At 37.7% G+C, this 23,066-nt stretch overlaps 1 protein-coding gene across 4 annotated transcripts; it reads right to left on the bottom strand.

Annotated features, from left to right (window-relative positions):
• Positions 1-220: 220 nt before the first annotated feature.
• On the bottom strand, positions 221-19,622 carry LOC17881699 (sacsin). Of its 4 annotated transcripts, none has more exons than XM_023780194.1 (16): positions 19,579-19,622; positions 19,422-19,496; positions 18,716-18,807; positions 17,284-17,743; positions 16,351-17,077; positions 10,130-16,095; positions 8,444-9,918; positions 7,951-8,214; positions 7,334-7,554; positions 6,523-6,791; positions 3,170-6,128; positions 2,951-3,083; positions 2,009-2,532; positions 1,018-1,908; positions 644-820; positions 221-556 (listed from the first exon to the last, which is right to left on the bottom strand). In XM_023780194.1, the coding sequence occupies exons 4-16, from the start codon at positions 17,610-17,612 to the stop codon at positions 359-361; spliced, it is 14,133 nt and encodes a 4,710-aa protein (XP_023635962.1). In that variant the 5' UTR covers positions 17,613-17,743; positions 18,716-18,807; positions 19,422-19,496; positions 19,579-19,622; the 3' UTR covers positions 221-358. The 4 variants fall into 4 exon arrangements, with proteins under 4 accessions (XP_023635962.1, XP_023635963.1, XP_023635965.1 ...); XM_023780195.1 differs by having other exon boundaries at positions 18,716-18,776; XM_023780197.1 differs by lacking the exons at positions 18,716-18,807; positions 19,422-19,496; positions 19,579-19,622 and having other exon boundaries at positions 16,351-16,967; positions 17,062-17,077; positions 17,284-17,357.
• Between the last annotated feature and the right edge of the window lie 3,444 nt (positions 19,623-23,066).

Genomic DNA, 23,066 nt, shown 5'->3' with positions numbered 1-23,066 from the left:
GTGGTGGTTATTAAACGTCTACGTGTCACAGTATGATTCGTGTTTTAGTCTTACCTTAGTTCTGATATATTTGAAAACAGAACAAGTTTTTTGACTGTTAATTAACATTTTATTCGTCGATTTGGGATCGAATTTGGCAAAAAATTCAAATCATGAAATACGTAGATGACCTATAAAATTCATCACAAAGATAATAGCCAAACAATACGTTCATGTCAAATATGAGCTTCAAAGAATGTTTTCTTTACTTCAAAAATTAAATGGAATAGATATGTACATATATACAAAGCTGTCAATGAATTAGAGGTAACTGTTGCATAGAGGACAAAACCTTTGGTAATTAATATTTGGTGTTAAGTTACGGTCGATAGATTCGGATGGTTCTATTGACTTGAAGGCGACAAAAGGGACATCTAGAGACTGAAGATGAACAATTCCGACATAGGACATGTCCGCATGGTACAATAGTAATCTCCACCTCCTGCATCTGACATATCTGACACATCCATTGTGATTTCGCCGTCTCTGCTTCCTTCATGGAAGCCTCTGCTCTTTCCTGTTACAAAACCAGAATATTTGTTAATCCATCATTATGATCGTAGTTTGTGTTTTCAAGTATGGAGGATTTGATTTGTAATCGAACCTGCTCAAGTAAGCATGCAACTTTAGATTCCTTGAGTTCTTCTTGTAGAGTTATGGTTCTTAGTAGTAGAGATCGATTCTCCAGTTCCATGTTGATTCCAGCTGCAGAGAGCATCTCGTGCACTGCCTCAACCAATTCTTTAGCTGTGACTCGACCATACTGCGTTTCATTCACAGGCTGCAGGTGACAAAAAAAACAAATCCAATCAACCTTCCGCAGTACACGATTCAAGATCAAAACTATCACAAGATGATAAATATTTTCGGGGAAAACTCAGTATGCATTTGTCTCTTAAAAATCATATTGATAAAGGATAATCCAAATATGGAGCATAAATGATTAAATCCTACGTTTCACAAGATATTATAACAAACCTGGCTAGAACTTGTTTTCTTAGTTCTGGAACTTTCTGAAATTTCTTGAGATTCGTTATCAGATACTGCAGGGATCCCCTCGCGCAAAATCAGGGGACCTTCATTTTCAATTGACGTGCCTCGGAAGGAGAAAACTTGAGATGAAAGTAATAAACCAGTCTCTCCAGGTGTCATTTCAACCTTAAACCTATAAAGGGCTTGGCCAGCAGAAGGTCTAACATCCTCCGGGACCCTTCCATATCTCAGCTTGTCTCCTTGTTGGATTTTCCAAGCAACGATCTCCCCATTGTAGAATGGTCTCAACGGGTGAAGCTGTACTTGTACTGCATCTTGTGGCATTATCTCTTGGCCGACAGAACTATCAGCTGTGCCGGTGTTCGTAAGAGAATAAGAGCATAGTCTCAGGCAAGCAGCAATTTCAGTTTCAGATCCCTCAGGACATGAAAATAAAGATCCAACAGGCAGGGAAATTGGAAAGCCTAAAACCTCGCTCACCACTGTTGCCATGACATCCAGGAAAGGAATGTATCCAGGCGGTTCAGAAACTAGGATAGACGTTCTCTGACGATTGATAAAATACATTGTTCGATGACGTGATTCATTCTCCCATTCGGGAATCATTGACTCCTTAGACACGAGGGTGACGTCTATGGAATTTGGCAGGAGAAGAAATCGAGTATATATATTTCTGACAAAACAAATTTTCTCTGCCAGGGATTGAAGAGAATGTTGCACAGCCTCAAAAGATAAGCTATCCACGGCGGTGATTTGATGGCTCACAGTCCATAAAGCAGCTTGAAACGACTCGCTCTTCAACTTCCTCCTGATAACGTTGAGTGATATAGACCCTATGTTGTCTAAGTTTTGAATATGTTCAGCGTTTTCAAGTTCCTAGATAAAAAGGCAAGTACATTGAGATTGTTTCAACACATAACAAAACAAATATAAGAAAAAGAAAAATATGATAAAAAGAAACTGATTCCATGCATACCTCAATAACCACATCAGAAAGCTTTCTCACACCCAAATCTAGACAGATCCTCTCCGGAAGACGTGGGTGAACAAGTCTTAACCTTGCGGTGTCTATGTGTTTCACATAGCGTGACCCAAAAGAATCAACATACACACAAGATCGTGCATGAACAAGCCTGCTGCCATCATCTGGGACAATCACATCTGATTTCACAGTGGAAGCATCAGGTGTATTTGTGGTATTTATGTCATTGCAGAGAAAATGAAGAATTTCCATCACAGCGCGAAGCTCATTGGGGTTCAAACGCCGATAACCACATACTTTTTGTAATTTGGAGAGGATATCATTTGCAGCACCAACTGAAAGCACATCGTTAAGTCCTAATTCTTTGAGGATCTTCAGAAAAGGTAGGTAGAGACTAGGAAGTTCAAATGCAAAAGGTGATAGGTTAATTGGTAGGCGAACAAAAAGGGAGCTTGCTCCCACCAAACGTGTCCCATTTGCAGCTGGTAAAAAAGCTACCTTTTGCAACTCCAAAATATCTGGATGATAGAAATTACAAAGCCGGGTAAAAAATTCAATCAGTGATTTCAACATAATAATATACCTTTTACTGCAGTCCTATTATCACAAATATCCAAATATTTCTATGCATCAGCAAACATAAATCCATTTTATCCTGTTTTTGGTATTTCACAGTGATATACGTTGTTGTCGTCCAGAGCAATTCATTGTTATAGCTTGCAAGGCTGGACAGAAACTATAGAGAACTATGTTTACTATTACTACTGTATTTGTTCACACCAACTATTGGTTTAAAAGGTTCTATGTTCTTTCCAGACATTTTGAATTAAATTGAAGTTCGTCAGCCAGATTATGATTTTACAGCTGCTAAAGCTTGAATGTCAATTACACATTTCTACTCAGTAATGTAAATCGAGTGTTAAGTACTATACATACCTGAAGAAGTGAGAGATCCCCATACCATTTCCAGGTATTTCAAAACTTCACAAGAAGCAACATCAATGGTCATCACATTTGGATCATTGGGCCAGTGAGCAAGAGTATCTTCACCACCATTCCGTCCAATTACCTGGGAGTATTTAGTCAGGCCTCGTTCTTCATATGTCCGTCACAAGAGTACACAGATAATCAAAGAGAGAAGACAAGTGATCTTACCTGTAAGTGTTTAAGAACAGTCGAGAAAATCGGAGGACTTCTTAGGCGAAATGCTGTCCATGAAAATTCAGGTGGAATGAATCTCTGAATTGAAAGAATAGGAACAGAGCTCCAAGCAAGGGGCCAATCCCGTAAAAGAACAGCTTCGCTGTAACATGTAAGGACTCTCTTGCCACCTTTTCTGCCACCAAGACTTGGGAACCCTGATTCAGCAGGTACGCAAGCAATCTGACCAAGAGTGTTGCAGAACGCAGTGCTGTAAAAACCAGCAAAGTTTAAAAATACAGCTTCAAGTACAGATCCTGCTAATGTTGATAACTCAGCAGAAATATCCTTCTCAGAAGGTACAAGATCCGTTTCAAAATCATCTTCTTCGGAAGATCTATGGTGCTCGTTACCCAGAAATTCCACCCTTTTGGCACATTCAAGTATGACATCGGCTTCCGCTGCAGTTCGAAGGCCAGCTTTCCGTAGAATGCGAAGCCAGCCTTCGGATGAAAATCTTTCTCCAGGAAATCGTTTTCTTTCACCAAAAAATACCGACACTAGTAATGTATCAGAAGGATCAAATAAGTCCTTTGGTTTAGACAGCTCAGAGGAAAATTCATCAGAATTTCTGACAAATTTAGCCTCCCTAAGAGCTTCAATCACAGTAGCATCGGCCTCTAAATCTAGCCAATTTCCATATACATAAATTAGTATGTCTTCTTGTTCAGATTGAGATCTACTTTCAAACCCAGCTAACCCAAACCTTACTAAAGTCTGATGATTATGCAACACAGTGACCCCAAGGGCTTGGAGAAAGTGACATTCAACTGAATCCGGGAAATAGCAAAAGCAACACTCATCATATGGTTTAAGGAAGGAATCTCCAGAGATTAAACACAAACCATGCCTTTGCAAATGCGTATAAGACCCAGTGACAGTCTTAAATATAGGAAGTGAGCTTAGTACTTCACGTTCATATGCTTGATATCTTGAACCACTAGAAGAGAAATCATTAGCCAAAAGGGTTAAAAGCTCATCACGGCCACCTGTTGGGAAGGAAGCGATATCAGCAATGTAGCCAGCTCGTTTGCTTTCAGCAAGCTTGGAGGCTATAGCTTGGCCAAGTGACACGCCAGGTGAAGGCAGACACTTGCATCTCTCAGCACAATCAATATATGCAGCATCACAAACAGGTATATTGCACTGGTTCAGCAGTAAAATCAGCCAAGGATGGTGGCTCTGTGCTAGGTCGAAGCCTGAAACATAGTGCTGTATTAACTCAGATAAGGAACCGTCACTTACTGATGTTGTGGATATATAACTGTCTCTCTCATGCATATCAGAATCACTTCCAGAGATTGGCTGCAAAGGCGGTGGTGGAAAAAAGATTAAGTGTCTCTCCCTTACACGGCATAAAATTGATCTGCCAAGGAAGGCAGGAATCAGAGGCCAGTCCGAAAAGAGGGAGAGCTCATCTGCTGATCCATTAAAATTCTTCCAAAAGAGCTGTATCCATTCAGGCGAAGGACCACTTTCATCACTAGAACTGGATGTACTTTCCCATGAAAACCATGGCACAGAATTTGATTCTGAGATATGACTTACCCAGTGGTCATGAAAAAGATATTTCATATTACTGGCCAGTAGAGGAAGAGACCAGTTTTTCAACTTTAAAAATGCTTGAACAGAAGGCTTCAAAAATATATCAGCCAAGCTCGATCTGTCAAACACTTTTGGATGGATAAATCGTGCAGACACAGGCAACATCAGTGCCTGTTGTTCCTTGTTTCCCAACCATAGCTCAGAAGTACCCAAGCGTGCTAAATTATTTGTTGCAGTCGGGCATGGTAATCCTTTGAGTTCATTAAGTGCAGATAGAAACCTCGGGTCAGCATTACTATATCTATTATTACTATTTCTTTGCCCAATCGAATCTCCAGCACGACCAATATCTTCAACAACAACTCTACCAAAATCAAACAAAGCCTTTCCCAGGCTTGTCATCATTTCAAAAGCATCACTTGAACCAGCCTGAGCTTGAGCGGTCGACACTGAAGCAGAAGTACTGTTTCCTTCATCCCTGTTAACCACTTCGGGGTTAAGTGCTTCGATAAATTGAATATCTGATAGGCAATATTCAAGTACATCAATAAAAGTATCAACAGATCGAAGATCAATAGATGCAGATGACTTTCTTAGAAGAACGCGAACCATCTTTGGTTTAACTTCTCTTACTGGTATCCCTACTGCCTGAACTTCAGCCAACAATTCCCAGGGCACGGAAAACACAGGGTAATGCTCCTTCACAAAGCTGCAAACTGTAACAGGAAGCAAATTAACAGCAACCTCACTACCAGGTTGTGTAAGAAACATTCCCTCTTCAGCCTTGACCAAATTTCCTGAGTAAAGCTGCCATAGAGGAAGGTCAGCAACGCGAGCGTAAAACGGCTTTATAACTTGTTCAACCAAACATTCCCACTCCGGTTTGAGCACTTCTGTTTCTATAGCACTGTCATGTAAGCTAAGCAGAGCATGTTGGTTAGATCGTGGCCAGAAGGAATACAACTGATGACCATAGGCTTTAAGAGAAAGGGCCAGCTGACGTGAGGTACTTGACTCAGTTGAAGAGCTTGAATGTTCTCGACTTAGCCTTTCCATCTCCACCACTATCTCTATGTAGGAATTACGTACACATGACATTAACTCTTTGTTCCATGCATCAATCAATTTATCTCCACCATCAAGCTGTGGCTCTGATATGGCTCTCTCATTTCGATTTTTGAAAAGAAAACGACCACAATTATTCCGAATGAGGAAGCATCCCAGGATGGTGACAGGTAGATTCACACTACCAGACAAAGGCAAAGGAGACATTATGGGGCTGGCTGGATGAACATCAACAGGACGACCATTTCGAGATACATGTGCAGCAACTCCAGCAACAGGTGTCAAATTGTATGCTAGATACTTCCTGCACATAAGTAATATTTCAACAACAAACAGAAACATGATGACCTCTAGGACACTCACCAAAGTAGATTTGAGTAAATAATGTTTTCTTTAAATTTTTTTAATTCATACAGCATTTAATTTCTATTTACTCGTTTAAACAGTGGCATGCCAATTCTTTGGTTATCACGTATAAAAAGTGACATAGTTTCTCAATGAACTGAATATATTTGCTGCCCATGGTTTTGATCAGAGTTGGTAACATCTTAAATTTAGAAAGATAGATTAAACATCTGAAACTGTTTATTGGTATCGCGTTATTCTGTGACATGGCGCTTTCAAGGTGATATGAACATCAAAGCATACAGATTACTGCCATAATCATTTATGTTGAGTAATAGTAAGTGAATTTGTACCTGTCACGAGCCATGTTTTGTGATTGTCCAGAGCCCCTGCTGAGAACTACAAGCCATCGATCCAGAAGTTTGTTTTCCCCTATATGTAGGTTAACCTCTATTATTTGTGATTTAACAGAGTTTGAGCTACTAAAAAATCTTGAAAGTTGAAACGTTTTCAATTTTTTCTCCGCAAAGGGATTCCTCATGATTGCTGATGCGGAATCAATATGCAGCATGTAATCTTGATGCGGTTGTGCATTCCCTTGCTCCCATGTGGAAAATGAAACCTGAAATTGACAACATCCACGTTTTAAGGTCTGATTTAAAGAAGAGACATCAAGTTATTAAAAAGAAACACAAGATGATTAAACATGAATTACTTCAGAACATACAAAAGTGATTTTGCATGACATGTATAGAGTTCCAAACAATCAAAGACAAAAGTCAAACCTCACTTATTCCTCGAAGTTGAACTTCAACTTACAAAAATCAAAAATATCTACGCAACTGCAAACATACAGCTCATAAATACATCCAACAGATGGGCGAATGCCAAACACATTTTATTAATAAACAAAATTACCTAAACAGAATATCCGATAAATGAAAACGGCCTCAGAACAATCTAAGTAGCGAAAGAAATCTTTACTTAACAGTTCGTAACAACAGCATGAAAGACTGGTCAAGCCCATACTTTGTCAGTTTATATGTTACAAAATGTACTACAGTTTTATATTTCAAAGCATTCTCAGCCACACAAAAAAAAAATTCATTGGATGTCAAAAATGAATCAATGATGTTCAGGGTGATGTTGATATGCATATAATACCTGTAAAACTGACTTCAAGAAAATGAGGATTCGGGAGGCATTCTCCAGGAATTGGTCCGATATTTGATTTACCCTATCTAACCCCACTTCAAGTCCATCTTTCACGATTTCAGTTGATAAAGGCATCCGAATAATGGTGGAATCTGTCAATGACCATGCCTTATCTTGACCAATTAGCATGGGAATGAATTGATCACTGAACCGCTCAACCAAATTAGTACCTAAAGGAACAGTAGTAATCAACAAAAGGTAAACATAAGGAAGTAACAGTCCAACTGAATAACTATCAAATTAAGAAGTACTAAAACATAAAACATGGGTGAACGACGCATAAACAGGATAGATCGAGAGGAGCATGGCTATATAATTATAAGTATTGAGTTACAAATCACGGTTAGACAAATGTAACAAAAACTAAAATATGATCCCTCCCTGATACGACCAAAGAACCAAAAAAAAGAAGTCTGAGGTGGTTTACCCCCATCGGGACCCGGTAGTGAATAAATCTGAGTCAGTTAAGAATAAGATATAGGATACAATGGTAATAATCATTCTCATGCGACTTTAGCAATTAGCATTGGGAAACCAGGTAGGAAAGCAGCACCAAAATTTCATACCTATTAAAGAGAACATTTTTGCAGCAGGAGCCTGAGTCGTGGATGCAGAAAGGGTTGCTCCTTGAGGATCAAACATGTAAAAGTAGCCACCAGAAACAATTGACAGAAGATCACACATGAAGTAACAGCTAAGAAGGCCCAACCCATAGTTGAGAGTTTCACCCTTGACTCTCCACTGTGAAAGAAGCTGAAGATTACAAACGTCCTCTCTGGTCAATGTAACCCCTTCGAAGATGGCAACTAGAGCAGGTCCTTGAAATTCACCTGAAAGTAAGAGCACGTTAATAAGAGCTTCAAAGTATATATCCCTACAAATCTACTGTGTCTAGTAGAAATTCAAAAGCTCTTTTCTGGTAGTGAAAATATTATCCACCTTAGATACATCTGCCATTCTCCAAAATTTGAAAGGGTAAAAACAAAAAAAAAATACAAAATTTAAAGGAGATAATAAAACCAATTGAATGGCTAGTAATAAGCTAAAAACATTGACTACCTAAATTGTGCTGCAGCAAGGTCTTGCAAGAGTGCTCTCTCTTGTCAAAGATGAAGTGCAGCTTTTTAACCCTGCAGCAATCAGCTAACTCAAGAAGATCGAACAACAAGAAATCTTTGCTGCCATATAGTGATAGAAGCTCCTTCAACTTTGTGAACTCCATGCAAGGAAGATCCTGAGTTATATCATTATCCACTAAGGAGATACAGCGAAGAGATTGAATCCCCAATCTATTAGCCATGTCATTGTTGATGCTAGGATGTACAAACCTTTTCCCAGAGAGAGAGCTGCTGTCTACCCATGGTGCATCATTATAAACAAGGTCCTCTAACGGGACCAAAAATCCTGCAGAATCGGGAACTAGCACTGAATTTTTATCACAATCTGATGAAGCCTCAGAGAAACAGTCTGCAATAGCTTCAAGAACACAAAGGACAAAATATATCTGCTCATCTGTTAACTGTGATCCTTTTATATCATTCTGCAAGTGCTGCAGAGTGTTCATATAATCTTCTGCATCAAAACTAAGCCTCACACCCAATTCTAGAAGCAATTCTTTAAATTCAGATAATTCTGAAGGGACAACATATAGATAAGGGGTAAACTTCACCGGAGAATCAAAAGAAAGAACATCTGCAGAGACAAAATCATCCCCAAGCCACACCCATGGAACACCACTTAGTGCTGATTTAAGGGCAAGAAACTCATTTTCCCTAGCAAGTTCTTGCAGTCTAGTATAAAGTAGAAGAATTTGGCTTTGTAACATGTTCTCAAAATCAGGATTTACTGAGGAACGAGACTTCTGTTCTTTATAAGACTTTGATATCTCAGTTAGTTGTCTGCACAGGATATCAATAGTTAAACAGTCCATCCACCCAAGTTTCTGATGTAGATACGATGACTGGCATTCGCCATCCAGTAAGTGCATTGTGGCAGACACCAAAAACATCTGAGACTTGGGCCTTACTCTATCTGGAGATGCCACCAAGTTACTAGATTCAAGCCACGGAATTCCTTCTATTGGCGGATCGAGACAAATAGGACACCATGGGATAGACCTCAGTTGACACCAAAAGTCACCCTCAGATTGTTCAGTGAGCAAGTTCCCAAGATAGCTAGTCTCCGTTTCATATTCAGCAAAGGTTTCTCCATCAGGAGAGTCTTCACTTGTAATGGACATTAGATTTTGTGATTCATCATGGTTCGCTTCACCTGTCCTGGATGATAGTTTGACAGAAAGAGTTTTGATATGGAATAATAGTCTTCTTCCATATCTTGAAGCTTCTAGATCTCCAGAGTCATGTAAAATTGACACACTTCTAGCAGCATCCAGATAGGTAGAACAATCCAGAGTTGTTCGAAGTCCAAGACCAACCAAAGCATCCAGGATCTTAGAATCTGAGAACTTCTCAGAAGGAAAGTAGACTTCTTTGTGTAGAAGCTCCTGTAGCCCAGGAACACGAGGATCATAAAGCCTGAAAAGAGAAAATAAATATGAAGGCAACTATAGAGATATCGAGTTTTCTTGATAAAGTGTGTAAATGCCAACAAATATAGCTATTATCAGGTTGCTTTATAACGAGTGTAAATGCATACAGAGATAGCTAAAAAGAAGTAGCTGCTGAAGTCTGTAATTTAACATATTTAACGTGTCAGAATAAGTAAAAGGTAATAAGATAGATAAACCTCGAAGGCTGTTGCCATAATCCATTCGCTGCGAGAACAAAAGGGGTTGTAGATAGTGCAGACTGAAGTGAAACATCATCGGCAACAAGATCATTTAGATCATGCAAAATGGCCAACAAAGCTTCTTGCTGAGAAAGGAACTCAGACATACGATTAAGTACACAAGTTTTGTAGAATTCTATTCTCGAGGGCTCTTTTATTTGTAAGTATCTTTTGAAGATAGCTCTCTCCCTCTCTGAGTCCAAGCGTACAAAATTATCATCCAACAGATCCTCCCTGATGCCATCAGGTTTGAGCCACTTAACTGGACAGTCCAAACTTACAAGTTTTCTATTTCTGTATGACTCAAATATGGGGAGGTGTTTGATGGTCTCAAAGTGGACCTCATTCATATGCCCACCAGAGAACCACTTTGACTGAAGAATAAAATTCCGAAGCTCATGCAATTCTCCTTCTGAAACATTAAGGAAAATCTCCTTTATGTTTTCTTGCACACCAGAAACTGCAAGAAGTGCATTCAATATGCCTGTTGCTGTTGGTGGCTGAACATATGTTTCTAACTGTGGGTGCTCTACTGGAAGCTCACGATTTAAGAACCGGCATCCACATTTCAGTAATAATGAAGACATATTTTCGCTCCAGCCATCATCTCGAATAACATTTGAATTTATAACAAGTTGCATGAGACAACGATCTTCAACTGGCAATATGGGCCACTTAGAAAATACTGAGAGATCATCACAAGATATCTTAAGATAGCTCCACAATACCCTTATCCATTCTACTGTTGGATGTCCTTGTTGCCCAGGCGTCCAAAGTATCTTTTCTGAGAGATGCCAGTCTGCTGGCAATAGTTTAAAAAAGAGCTTCTCAAGCAAACTGCAAGAGAGAAGAGATATGCATGATTCTTCGCTTTGAGCTACAGCTAATATCTTACTATAAACTCCTTCAGCCACTTCACGGTCCACGAGTTGGTGAGGAAGTGAATCCTTCAAAAGTTCATACCCAATCTCTTCTGTGAAATAGATTCTCTCAACAGTCCCATTCTTTCTAAAGGTTGTAAATGAACCATCAGCAAGAGGTAGCAGGGGTAGTCCGTAAAGAAGATCCGCCAGAAAAGGAACTTTTAAATCAAGAAGACAGTATTCTAGTGCCAAGACCAAGCCATTTCTATCCCTGAACTCACGTTTTCGCCGAGTCAACAGAGTCCTTAACAGTTGGGGTGTCATAAAATGCAAGGATGAACAGGCCTCTCCAAATCTTTCTGCAACTGACTTTGAGATATTAGTGACAGGGAGACCAGCGTCTGCAAGGACATCAACTAGCTCCTCTGCCTTAGCAAAGTTGTAATCAGGGTAAATTGCTTGCTTAGTTGAAATCCATTGTCCTCCCCTTGCTTTGGTATATAAGACACGAAGACCATTATTCGCAATAAAACTGTAGAGCTTCCGTACCAAGGATGCCCAAGGTTCTGCTCCTAGAGTAACTGGCCAGACAGAGAAGAACAAATCACATGGACCAAGTTCAGATGCAATTTTTTCAAGCAAATGACCATAGGCTGGTACAACAACTTCCTCGATCAAGTAAAGATTCCAATCCGAGCGTACTTTTCCATCCCCTGCCATGTCGTTACCAAACCAAAGATCCCTCCTGTTGGATGACAACTCAAAATATGCATTTATATGCACAGGGAGGCCAGTAGTTATAGGTAGAGGCAGAAAGCAAAATGCACGGCCCCCAAAATTTCTCCTATTCTGGATTGAAATAGCGGATGGCCCAAATATATGAGAATTGCTAGCAGCCAGATCCTCAACATTATCACTCTTGACAGAATTTATAAGCACGGCAACACTAGCCCAAGGTATTAACTTATGGGACATTTCTGGAAGATTCAAGTGCTTTTTACTTACCCCGGCATGCAGACATTCACCTGTTATCCATCCATGTGATATACAGCCAGATGAATCTTGCTCGGTTACCACAATCTTCTGGCATTTATACGGGAGATCTGTAACTACAGTGTTGCTTAGCTTTTTTAGCAACTGATCTTTATTCATTCCAGCAGAAATATTTTCGTCAAGAAGACTAAACACTTGACTATATGCCTTTGGTTCAGTATCTTGCCCAACATTGTAATCTTTGCAAACACGATGCAGTAACTGCATTTCATGACCAGCTCCTTCCTTAGTAAATATCGACACTGTTTTCACATTCCGCAGAAAAATTAAAGCTTCTGAAACTACAGCAGAAAAGGAAGTGAAGAGGGAGAGCACATCTTCAGGAGCATATGTTTCTTTCTTGATGTGACTTCTGGGGGCAACACTGGGGTTTCTAAGAGGAAATCGAAAAAGTGTACCTGGAAATGTATGCTCTAAGTCACAACCAAAATGCAAGAATGGTGCAAACTGATCAGGAAACTGGTCCAGTATATTTCTTCCAGCAAATTTAATCCGCAACCCTGGGTGAGTTGGAGAAATACCAGGCAAATGATTGGCATGAGGATCAAACATAACAATGTTTTCTCCAGAAACAAACCCTGGTATATCTGTGAAATGATAAACACAGTTAAATCCCAGCCCAAATCTTCCTATTGCAAAAGGTTTTTCAAGTTTGCTTGCTTGACCAATGCGTGAGATTGCATACATATCTTGTTGAGTAAAAATCGAGTTGTTGAAACAATACAAAGCAGGGCCTTGCCAATCTGCCATTTCAGGAGAGAGGAGTGAAGAAGTCCCATAATGAGTCTTATCCAAAAGGAATGTCACCTCTGAAGCTCCTGCATCTTCAGCGTTTTGAACCAGCTCAAAAAGAATCCCAGGACCATCAGCATACATTTCTAGTATGTGTTTAAGTCTGGTGGTCAATGCTTCATGCTGTCCAAAGGCCTCAGCAGCCCCAGATAAACTAAAATTCATTGAATCAGCACTTTCTGCCAGCAAGACTCTACGAAGTGAGCGAACACCAAGCTTCTCTGCTACCTCATTAGATATGTTACCATGGACAAACTTTTGCATTGTTCTTTTCGCATTCAATAACATTGTAGACTCGGCATTAAATGAGCTGTTACCAGTGTCTGATGCAGTCAACCATGGTGCATCATTATAGACCAAATCACTTGAAGGGAAGAGTCGACCAGAAACATCAGGTAAATAGAGTGTGACTTTGTCAAGAAATTGAGCTTCAGCCAACTGCTGCGCAATCAGCACAGCTGCCCTGATTTCTTGTAGATCAAGGGGCGAAGAACCTTTCCTTGCAGCAATTCTACATAAAACATCAGCATAATCAGATGGAGTTAAAAATTCTCGAACACCAAGCTCCACGAATAGTCCCCTAAAAACAGCTAGGTCGGTAGGTATGACACGAACATAGGGAACTAGATGAAGAGGACCATCAAGAACAACCTCACTCAAAGTTGCAAATCCATCACCTACCCAGATCCAGCGACTACCTTCAAGTACAGCCTTAACAATGTCCATCTCATCTGAACCTAGTAAGTTTGCAAGAATTGAGTATATCTTTGGCATTGCCAAAGCTAGTTCCTGCCGAAGAACCTGATCAATCAGAATTTCATTGTTCTTTCCAAGTTCAAGTAACTGAGCCGCAATTGCACTTCCTCCTGGATGTGATAACCACCCCAAGTTATATGCAAGAGCTGTAGAAGAACATTCACCATCCAGTATCCTCATGGATGCAGATACAAGCCACATATCTGTTTTTGGACGGACAAGCTTTGGAGGAGCAACAGTAGATGTCACAACTGGCCATGGTAAAGTTTGAAATGGAGCAGACACTAAGACGGGGCACCAGCAAATCATTTTAAGTTCATTCCAGAACTTAACAAGGTTACATGTCAGATATCGTGGTCTGAAAGCCGTTGCAGCTCTTGAAAAAATCCTGTTTATAGCTCCATCTTCCTCACTCGACTGATCAGGCAGCCACTTCACAGCATTGACTTCTAAAAATGAAAAAAGTACTTTACCTCTGGAATGTGCCTTTTCCAGATCCTTGTGCATCAACCGCTCCACCAATCGTGCACTCTCTAATATTGTCTCAGGAGAAACAGTTGTTTTAAGGCCCAAACCTTGAAGCATGTCCAAGATAGTAGATCCCTGAAATCCGCTTCCAGGGAAACAATCTGAATCTTCCAACAAAGCATATAACTCTTCATTACGAGGATCGTATAAAACAGATGGGCGCTTAAGAGGACCATTTACAGTTGGTACAAACTCAAGGTTCTGCAATTCTTCCCTCAAAGATCTATCTTCGAGACACAGTTGTGGAAGATTCTGCAGAATAGAAATCATCACCTGATCACGAATCTCAGGTTGCATAACTTCAATTCTGTTGAAAACATTATGTCTGTAGAAATTACTTTTCCTCATTCTCTGAATGCCATAGTATCTTGACAAAACATCTTCTTCGCTGCCTTTGCAACATAGAATAAACTCACATCCTAGAAGACAGGCAGGCACATCTAATGGAGGTAAGTACTTAGGAGGATTAACAAGATCAGAATAAATGGATTCTTGAGCACTAATTTCTCCATACATACGATAGATGGGTAAAATCTTGCAGATTCTGAGGTATAGGTCTCCAATCTGATGTCCTAGGTGCCATTTTGGATCCATAAGAAAACCACGAAGTTCATCCTTCTCTTCAGCATTCAAATCACAAATTAAATTTTGTATCCCATCCATATCTGATGAAGCAGTATCGAAAACGGATTCTAAGACACCTGTGTAACTTGCATCCGATACAAAGGAGGACAAGTCTGAATGTTCAACTTTATAACTGTTGTTTAATATCTTACTACCAATCTTCTCTAAGACATTTCTGACTGCATCAGGAAGCTTCTCCGCGTTGATCAATTTTGACTGTGGAGATGCTATATACAAATGGCCTGATGTGGATGGCAAGATTGGCCAATCACAGAATAATGAAAGGCTCTGACACTGTTTGTCAAGGTACTGCCAGAAGAGAATAAACCATGATGATGATGGATGATCTCGGTTGGATTCTGGATGCCAGGAAATCTTGCTTCTGTATTTCCATTCAGCAGGTACAAGCCTAGGAAATAACTGAAGCAAGTCATGAATACTAAAAATTGCAAGATTTGCTGTTTGTGACTCTGCAATGGCAGAAAGCCTGCTATATAATGGTGGAGGAATATTCCTATCAATTACTCTGTCAAAAACTTTTTGTAAAAGCAAATGCTCCAATTCATCACAAATAAAATAGGAGACACCTTTTGTACTTTCAGAAAAGAAGCCAAAGTCACCATTTGCTAATGGAAGCAGTTTCAGGTTGCTGGCTTGTGTGCAAACACTATCATCAGTCAGATCATCCAGGCAATATTCCAATAATATTAGCTTCAAATATTTCTTCAAAGCTGAAAGCGTTTTGCATTCTTTGAGAAAGTTGCGCACTCTATCTGGAGTAACCACTTTTGGAAGTAAAAAGGAAGGGTGTTTCAAAAGCATATCAAAAACAGGTCTTGGGAGGGACACAATAGGCATTTCAAGCTGCAATAAGGCATCACCAAGTTCTTTGCTCCCTGAAAATTCCTCATCATGAAGGTATGCATCAGCAGGGGACACCCATTTCCCCCCGTCAAGATCCGAAAACAGCACAGGAGCATTGCATATATTTTTGTAAATGTGTTCGACTAATATGCTCCATGGTGCTTCAAAAGATCCACTTGGCCATAAGGAGAAGTAAGAATCCCTGGAATCAAGCACTTCTCTCAAACAAAGAAGCAATCGTGCAAAGGTAGGAGCTACCACATCTTCCAAGAGAAGCCTATTCCAGGCTGAACGAACTTTCCCACTCCTGTCCATGTCTTCTCCGTACCAGATTCCACGACGATTTGATGACACCTCAAAGTATCCGTTAACTTGTACTGTCAATCCAGTTCGTACAGGCAAGGGAAGAAAGCAGAAAGCTTGCCCAAGCTTTTGGATATTATCCTGTCAAAACAATATGAAGGTAAAGTGAATGTAAGATCCAATCCAAATGCAGTGACAAATAACTTCCTTCGCAGTATAGAGTAATAAAGTGATAATTAATATATGGAATACCCAAGGATGGAGGAAAATTACGATAAAACAGATAAAATAAATGAAATTGAATGTTCAGTACTGCCAGAATGTACACAAAGTTACAACATGGGCAAAATTAATTACTGCAGATAGCAAAAAGGCACAGTTAATATTGCACAGTACCTCTGATAAATGATCTGATATGCATGCTGCAACTGAGGCCCATGGTAGCAAGTGAATATCATATTCTTTGGATGCAGTGGCAGCAAATGAACCAATTTTGCTGGACGCTGATGCCATTGTCTGAACTATGTAAAACCTGTCTGTTCTCCGTTTACTTTGGCTTCCCTTTTCAGACTCACTCAAGAACTCGAGAGTAAATGCATCCATCTCCCTGTCTCCAGAAATAGATGTCTTTGACAGTCTAAGAACGGCCTGACGATGCCACACGGTATCATTATCTGGTGAGCTGACTGAACAAGAATAAAACTTTTTGGGCTCTGGATCTCCATCATCCCATGTGTACATCTCAATAGATAATACACATTTAAGAAAGAGCAACGAGAAAACTCCTTCCTCGAAAAGTTGATCAAACATCAAAGAAATGTCATCTTCAAAATAGGCTTGCCTTGAAAGCCTACTAGAAGCTGCTTGCGCTGGGTTCCTTAAAGGGAAACGGAATAAAGTACCGTGAAAAGGACTTTTCATGTCACATCCAAAGGCACAATAAGGAAGAAACTGATCCTTATACTGAGATAGAGCTGAAGAACCAACATAATCAATTCTCTTCCCTGGATTTGCTGCAGAAATATTTGGAAGATAAGCACCTTGAGGATCAAACAATACCACGTATTTTCCACTCACAAAAGAAGGTATATCAGTCAAATGGTATACCGAATTGAAGCCAACCCTATAATATCAAAGTCAGAACATTTATCAGAAAATAAAATGGGTTAAAAGTAGTAGTCGTAGACAAATAAAACATCAAATAAGTAACACACTGACATTTCCTTAAACTTCAAAACTTAAGAACTCAATTTCTATCTTCATAACCAAGAAACAACGAAGACGAAAAAAAGTGAGTGATTCAAAGAGAAGGAAGGAATCAAAACATACCCAAATCGACCAGTCTTCCAAGCCTGACCATGCTTGCCACTTCCACCAATTCTAGAGATACTAACAAAATCCTCCTCAGTGAAAACAGCATCATTGTAAGCCAACAGAGAAGGACCCTGCCACTGAGCCAAAGAGTCCGATAACAAAGAACCCGACCCGTGAACCCGACGGTCAAGACATAAACGGACTTTAGTAGCTCCGGCGTCATCAGCGTTCTGTATAAGCTCCTTAAGCACGGTGGTTCCTTCCGGATAGTTCAACAAAACCTCCCGAATTCTTCGGGTCAAATCCACCTTCTGCCCAAAATCTTCTAGAAGAAGTGAATCCATCTTAACGTCCTCTCTATTGCTGCAGAAAGATGATCATAGCCCCATGTAATATTAAAGAAGACGAGATTACGATCTCGCAGAATTTGGATTAGCACCGACTCAGGCAGAGTCAAGGTTGAAGAAGATCGACTCTAGAGAAAAAGAGAAAAAAAAAAAAAAAACACCAAAGCGCTTCAATGTTAGCTTTTCAGCTTTGAAAGGCAAATTTCAGAATTGAGATTTTTAATGCTGAGTGTGACTAATGTGGTTGGCAAACTAAAATTGACGATTCACTTGGGCCTCTGTCACGAATATTAAGGCCCATTAAGGATATGATGGATACTTTTTTTTTGGGTGAATGACATTATGATATGATATTATGATGGATATCTAAAAAATACTAAAATAAAGATGTGTTCAGATGAGGTATTTATTAAAATGAAGTTAGAAGTTAGAACATACTGTATATAATTACCAAAAGGTTAACCGCAAATAATCCTAAAATTATTATTACTTGAAAATTATGAACCATTTAAAGTGAATTCACATATATGATTTTAATTAAATAGAAAGACACATGTCACATTAATCAAATACAACTTTAGAGAAAATTTAAACAACACCATAGAATTTTATATATTTTTTTAAAAGGACAATTCTAACGTGAATGAATATAGCTAAATCCCCTATATATCCCCTATATAGTAAAAGAGAAGTACACTTTTCTTTCAAAAAAAAAATAAATGAAATTACGAAAAAAACACAATCCTAACCTTCACTCTTCATTATCATTAAGGATAGACAGGTAATTTAAACCATGTCGGATCGGGTCAATTGCTCAATTCTAACCCGAAATTGTCAATTGGATCTTTTGCATTTTATGTTTCTTATACTTCTTATTGTTCGGGTAATAAATGATACATTAAACGCAGATGCATACGTTTTTAAAAAAAAATGAAAGACACTAACAAAAGAAAGTTGATAAACAGAAGATACTAACAAATATTGTTATTTCATAATCGAATATCTCTTATTATTCTCAAGATTTTTAACCTAAATGCTAGCCTTCTCTCGACAATTATATATCATATATAACATTCACTTTAATGGTTGTAGAAACATACCTAATTACGTTTTCTTCTGCCTCCTATAGCCTGCATTCACAAAACGCAATGGCAACCATTCCTGCATTCATAGATCTATCATCCATAAAACCCTTCAAAACAACACAGAGAATCCAAGTCAAGATCATTTATTCTTGGAAACAATACACTCAATACGCTGGAGACACTTTATAAATGATTTTAGTTGATTCATCAGTAAGTTTCAATTATTATTATCTTCTCAAATCCGTGACTAATGCATTATATTAATTGTTTGCTATTCATTTTATAACAGGCCACTCAGATCCATGCTACTGTGAAAAAACAAGCAGATCAGCAAGTTCCAGAGATCAATAGTACCTGGAGAGTTTTCTACTTATGTTTAAAATTCAATATTGTTTTGAAGGATAGGTTAAGATCAAGCTTCATAACTGAGGGAATTGGAAGTCATATTTATGCCTATGTCTAATTAGAAGACAATTGAAGATTGCTACAATATTTTCTCTGCTTTTGTTTAATTCAAAAATTATTGAATTAATTAGGTAAGATTATAAGGAAACTTCCAGCAAAATAACCAGTTGCAGACATAAGGTGCCAGTTTACAATCCCCATGAGAAGAAATTATGCAACCATATTATCCCAACTAATCTACCAAACCAAGCAATAAGAGACTTTCACAAATCGTTTTCACAAAATATGAATTACACATTAGGGACTCAGATCTAACCTTTTTTGATGATCAAAAACAAGCTACCTATTCCCTTCCGGATAGCAATGTCTTATTTCTATGTGAGACAACTCACTTAAACATTAAAAACATAAAAGTAAATGTATTCAACTGAAAATATTGATAGAGTAGCGTGAATAGGAATCAACTAACTTACCGGTTTCCTTGCGCTTTTTTAGCTTCACAACGTGCAAAATATACAAGTCCTACAACCCATAAGAATCGTACGTCTCATAAAATTTGTTGCTTACTATATAATAGTAACTCCAGATAAACAATAACAAGCATTGATAGCCCTCCAAAACACATGTAAATTCTTTGAGATAAGACTAAAACCATTTGTGTAAACTAAATATAATCAAATTTAAAAATGGAAACAAAATTGTAAGTATAATAAATCTTATATTATATTAAAATTACAAAAATTATAATAAATCTTATATTATATATCTAAACTAATTGTGAATGAGTCGTGTACATTTTAGTTATTTCTTAAACATGTTTTTAACTCAAATTTTGGATCTTATGCTTAATCGAATATGGATCAAAAGATCCTGTTCTTTTTAAATGGGTCATGTGATTTTGTGACTTTGTTCTAAATAGCATTAGGATTTTACATAACTAATAAGTTTAATTGGTTGAAACTTCTGAAAATACAGTATCTTAATTATAATAGATTTTTAATATTTGAGAACGTAAAATGACTTCAAATCTATTAAACATACAATATATAATCATCTTTTATTGAAAAATAACATTGAAATAATATATTATGATTTAACCAAAAAGTATTATCCTACATGGTTTTATGTATCCACATTTAGGTCTGCCAAATAACCAAAGCATGCAGGACATAGGCGATTGCGAGTCTTAATATCTTAGTCATAAAAAAATAGATATACAAGATTAATGCAAGACATCTCATAAATAAATTGGTTTTTTTTGTAAGTTTCCCGGGTTTATGGGTTATTTTCAGACTTTGAAAAACAATATGATAAATAAGTTCATATGCATCTTATATATATATAGTATTAAAATCTTAATTTATAGTATATCTACAAAAATTAAACAACAAAATTTTAGTTTTTCAAAAAAAAAATGTATTTATGTTTAAATTATATATTATTAATATTATTTTATAAACTTGAAGAGTGATAGTTGAAACAATATTGAAAGAGTTGATTTAGTAAAATGTTTGTAAGTCTTCTGAACTCAAGCACGACGAAATTTATATTATACTACTGTAGGTTTCATAGGATGTCTTATGCGGATTAAAAATCTTTATAGCTTTTTTGAGACGAGTCTAGCATGGCGGGTTAACCATTCATTGACACACTAATTTTCAATATCTAAATTAATTATTCAAAACACTTGCTAATCCTATAAACCTAATAATCTCTTGCTTTCCCAAGTTTATGTGGATCCAACCGCAACTATTTCGCTAAAAACATTCATACTCTATATCACTACAATAAAAACAATTGTTATATTAAAACATAGCAACTCGATTAATCAACCCTAGCATAATGTCCTAATTTATTGATTATAATTTTAAATTATAAACGTTGTTCCGCTGTATACCGCTACTTTTAATTATGATGAGTAAATATCATCAAACTCGGATAACACCGCGCTTAAGAAACAGTTTACCTTATTTAACAAAATTAAATCGAAACATTTCCTCCGCGCTGTAGCGCGGGTCAAAATCTAGTTACATACATATACGTTACCGATACAAGTATTTAAATAAATAATTAATCTTTTCCCACACAACCAAAAAAAAAATCATTATCAGCTTAAAGGTTTTACAAAATTACTGATTTACAAATGATAACCTTTTATTTGTGTAACTACAAATTATAATTTTTGATATAGAAAGGCTATAATATAAGAGTTGATATTTAAGCCAAATAAAGTTTTGTATCCGCTCTTTTACCGAAAAGGGTTCTCTAATTGCTAGACCATGTTTGCTATTACAAAGGAGGGGTTGAAACAGTGATTATGATGAATAAGGCCACGACCACATATAACACTATACGTATAGCCTAGAATCAAATATGTTATTCTTGGATCAATTATTCGAACCACATGAAGATCCGACATGGAAGATATCAATATCATATATACACATATAGTGTTGGCTTGTTGCTGATATCTTCGAAACATTTCATATTCCGAGTGCACAAGATATTATATGGTTTATGATATTAATAGTGAAGTGTGACAAGTAAAAAATAAAACTGATAAAAGAAAATAAATAAACCAATAGAAAACAAACAAAGAGAAAGTAGAAAAAACGGCTAAAGCCGGCTCTTTAACTAAAGCAAAAGTTGTAAATTACTCATTACTTGCTTCATTAGTTGTCTCTCTTTTTCCTCCACAGCCGTCAATGAATGGGATGTGTAGGGCTTGGGAGCCAAAAACAAAAAAACGAAGAGAAAGATTGATATTGTTGGGCAAAGACAAATAGACAATATATTATATATATATATATATGCCTCTTTCAAGAGCATTTGAATCAATATTGAGCTATGTCGTCCATGTCCATTTCTGGTTGTCTTTTGTTCTTCTTTTACCATCTAGAAGATGATGGTACTGAATTGATCATTCAAACCGGTGAGTGAAATACACAAAACCGACGAAGACCAAGACTTGTCCGGACATGAAAGTTTTTGGTTTTCTGATTAATCGGCTTAGCTACTCTAGTTTTGGTATTTGGGGTTAGAACTTAGAAGTAAAACGTCACCAGGCTTAGCCATCGATATCGTCTTGACTAATGATATATCATGGTTTTTACGGGTTTTTGGTCATGATATAAGTCTTATTTATAGAGCTTTTCTACTGTTTTCGAGTCTTTTTGAGTCATTTCAGGATTAGGAACTATTTGGCATGGATTGGAGCTTTTTGAAGCATTTGGAGAAGATGTGTCGAAGGAATGTACCGGGAAAGCATATTTGGTGTGGGTGTCGAGCGTCACAACTTCTGGTGTCGATCGACACCAATATCTGACGGCAATTGAATTTCTCGCTTAATTGAAGTTCAGAAGATTTGCAGATTCGGCCCAGAAGTTTCCCTTATTTGCAATTAAGCCCAGTTCGTGGTTAAGACATATATATTGAGTTTTTAGGGTTTTGTTAAGACTTAAGCTTTATTTTGGAGAGAGAGATTTGTAGAGAGTCAGGAGAGAAGAATCAAAACCTCCTTAAGAGAAGATTCAGAACTCCTTTACTTCTTCTATTACTTTCTTTTATGATATCTATTTTATTCATGATGTTTGTTTCATTCACCATGTCTGAGTATATCTCTTGTTAGGTTTAGGGTTTTCAAAGGAATTCATGAATTGTTAGGTTGTTAGATTGTTAGGATTTAATCAATAGAGTTCTTCATCTAGATTGTGGTTAATTTGTTCTAGAGTAGTGAAAGCAACCTAGAATCTGATCTTAGGTTAATTGGTAGACACGAAAGTGTTATTGATTTCCTGAAAATAATCTAGATGAGCAGAATACCTTTTCGCAAAGAGATTTGGTTTAGGGATTTTGTGAACTTATCAAACCTGAATTAAATGCATGTCTTAAACTTATAAATTTGCAAAGAGATTTGGAATTTAGGGTTCTAGACATAGGTAGTCTTTGCAACGAAAGTTGA

Source organism: Capsella rubella, unplaced genomic scaffold (assembly GCF_000375325.1).
Source record: "Capsella rubella cultivar Monte Gargano unplaced genomic scaffold, Caprub1_0 scaffold_6, whole genome shotgun sequence".
Classification (NCBI taxonomy): Eukaryota; Viridiplantae; Streptophyta; class Magnoliopsida; order Brassicales; family Brassicaceae; genus Capsella; species Capsella rubella.
This window is presented reverse-complemented; position numbering and strand designations above follow the sequence as displayed.

Bases quoted from the DNA above. Each gene is read 5' to 3' on its own strand.
- LOC17881699 (XM_023780194.1), bottom strand. From the start codon at position 17,612: ATGGATTCACTTCTTCTAGAAGATTTTGGGCAGAAGGTGGATTTGACC. The intron at 17,078-17,283 runs GTATGTTTTGAT...TTGATATTATAG, and splicing joins TGGAAGACTGGTCGATTTGG to GGTTGGCTTCAATTCGGTAT. The intron at 7,555-7,950 runs GTATGAAATTTT...CTGTTCCTTTAG, and splicing joins AAAAATGTTCTCTTTAATAG to GTACTAATTTGGTTGAGCGG.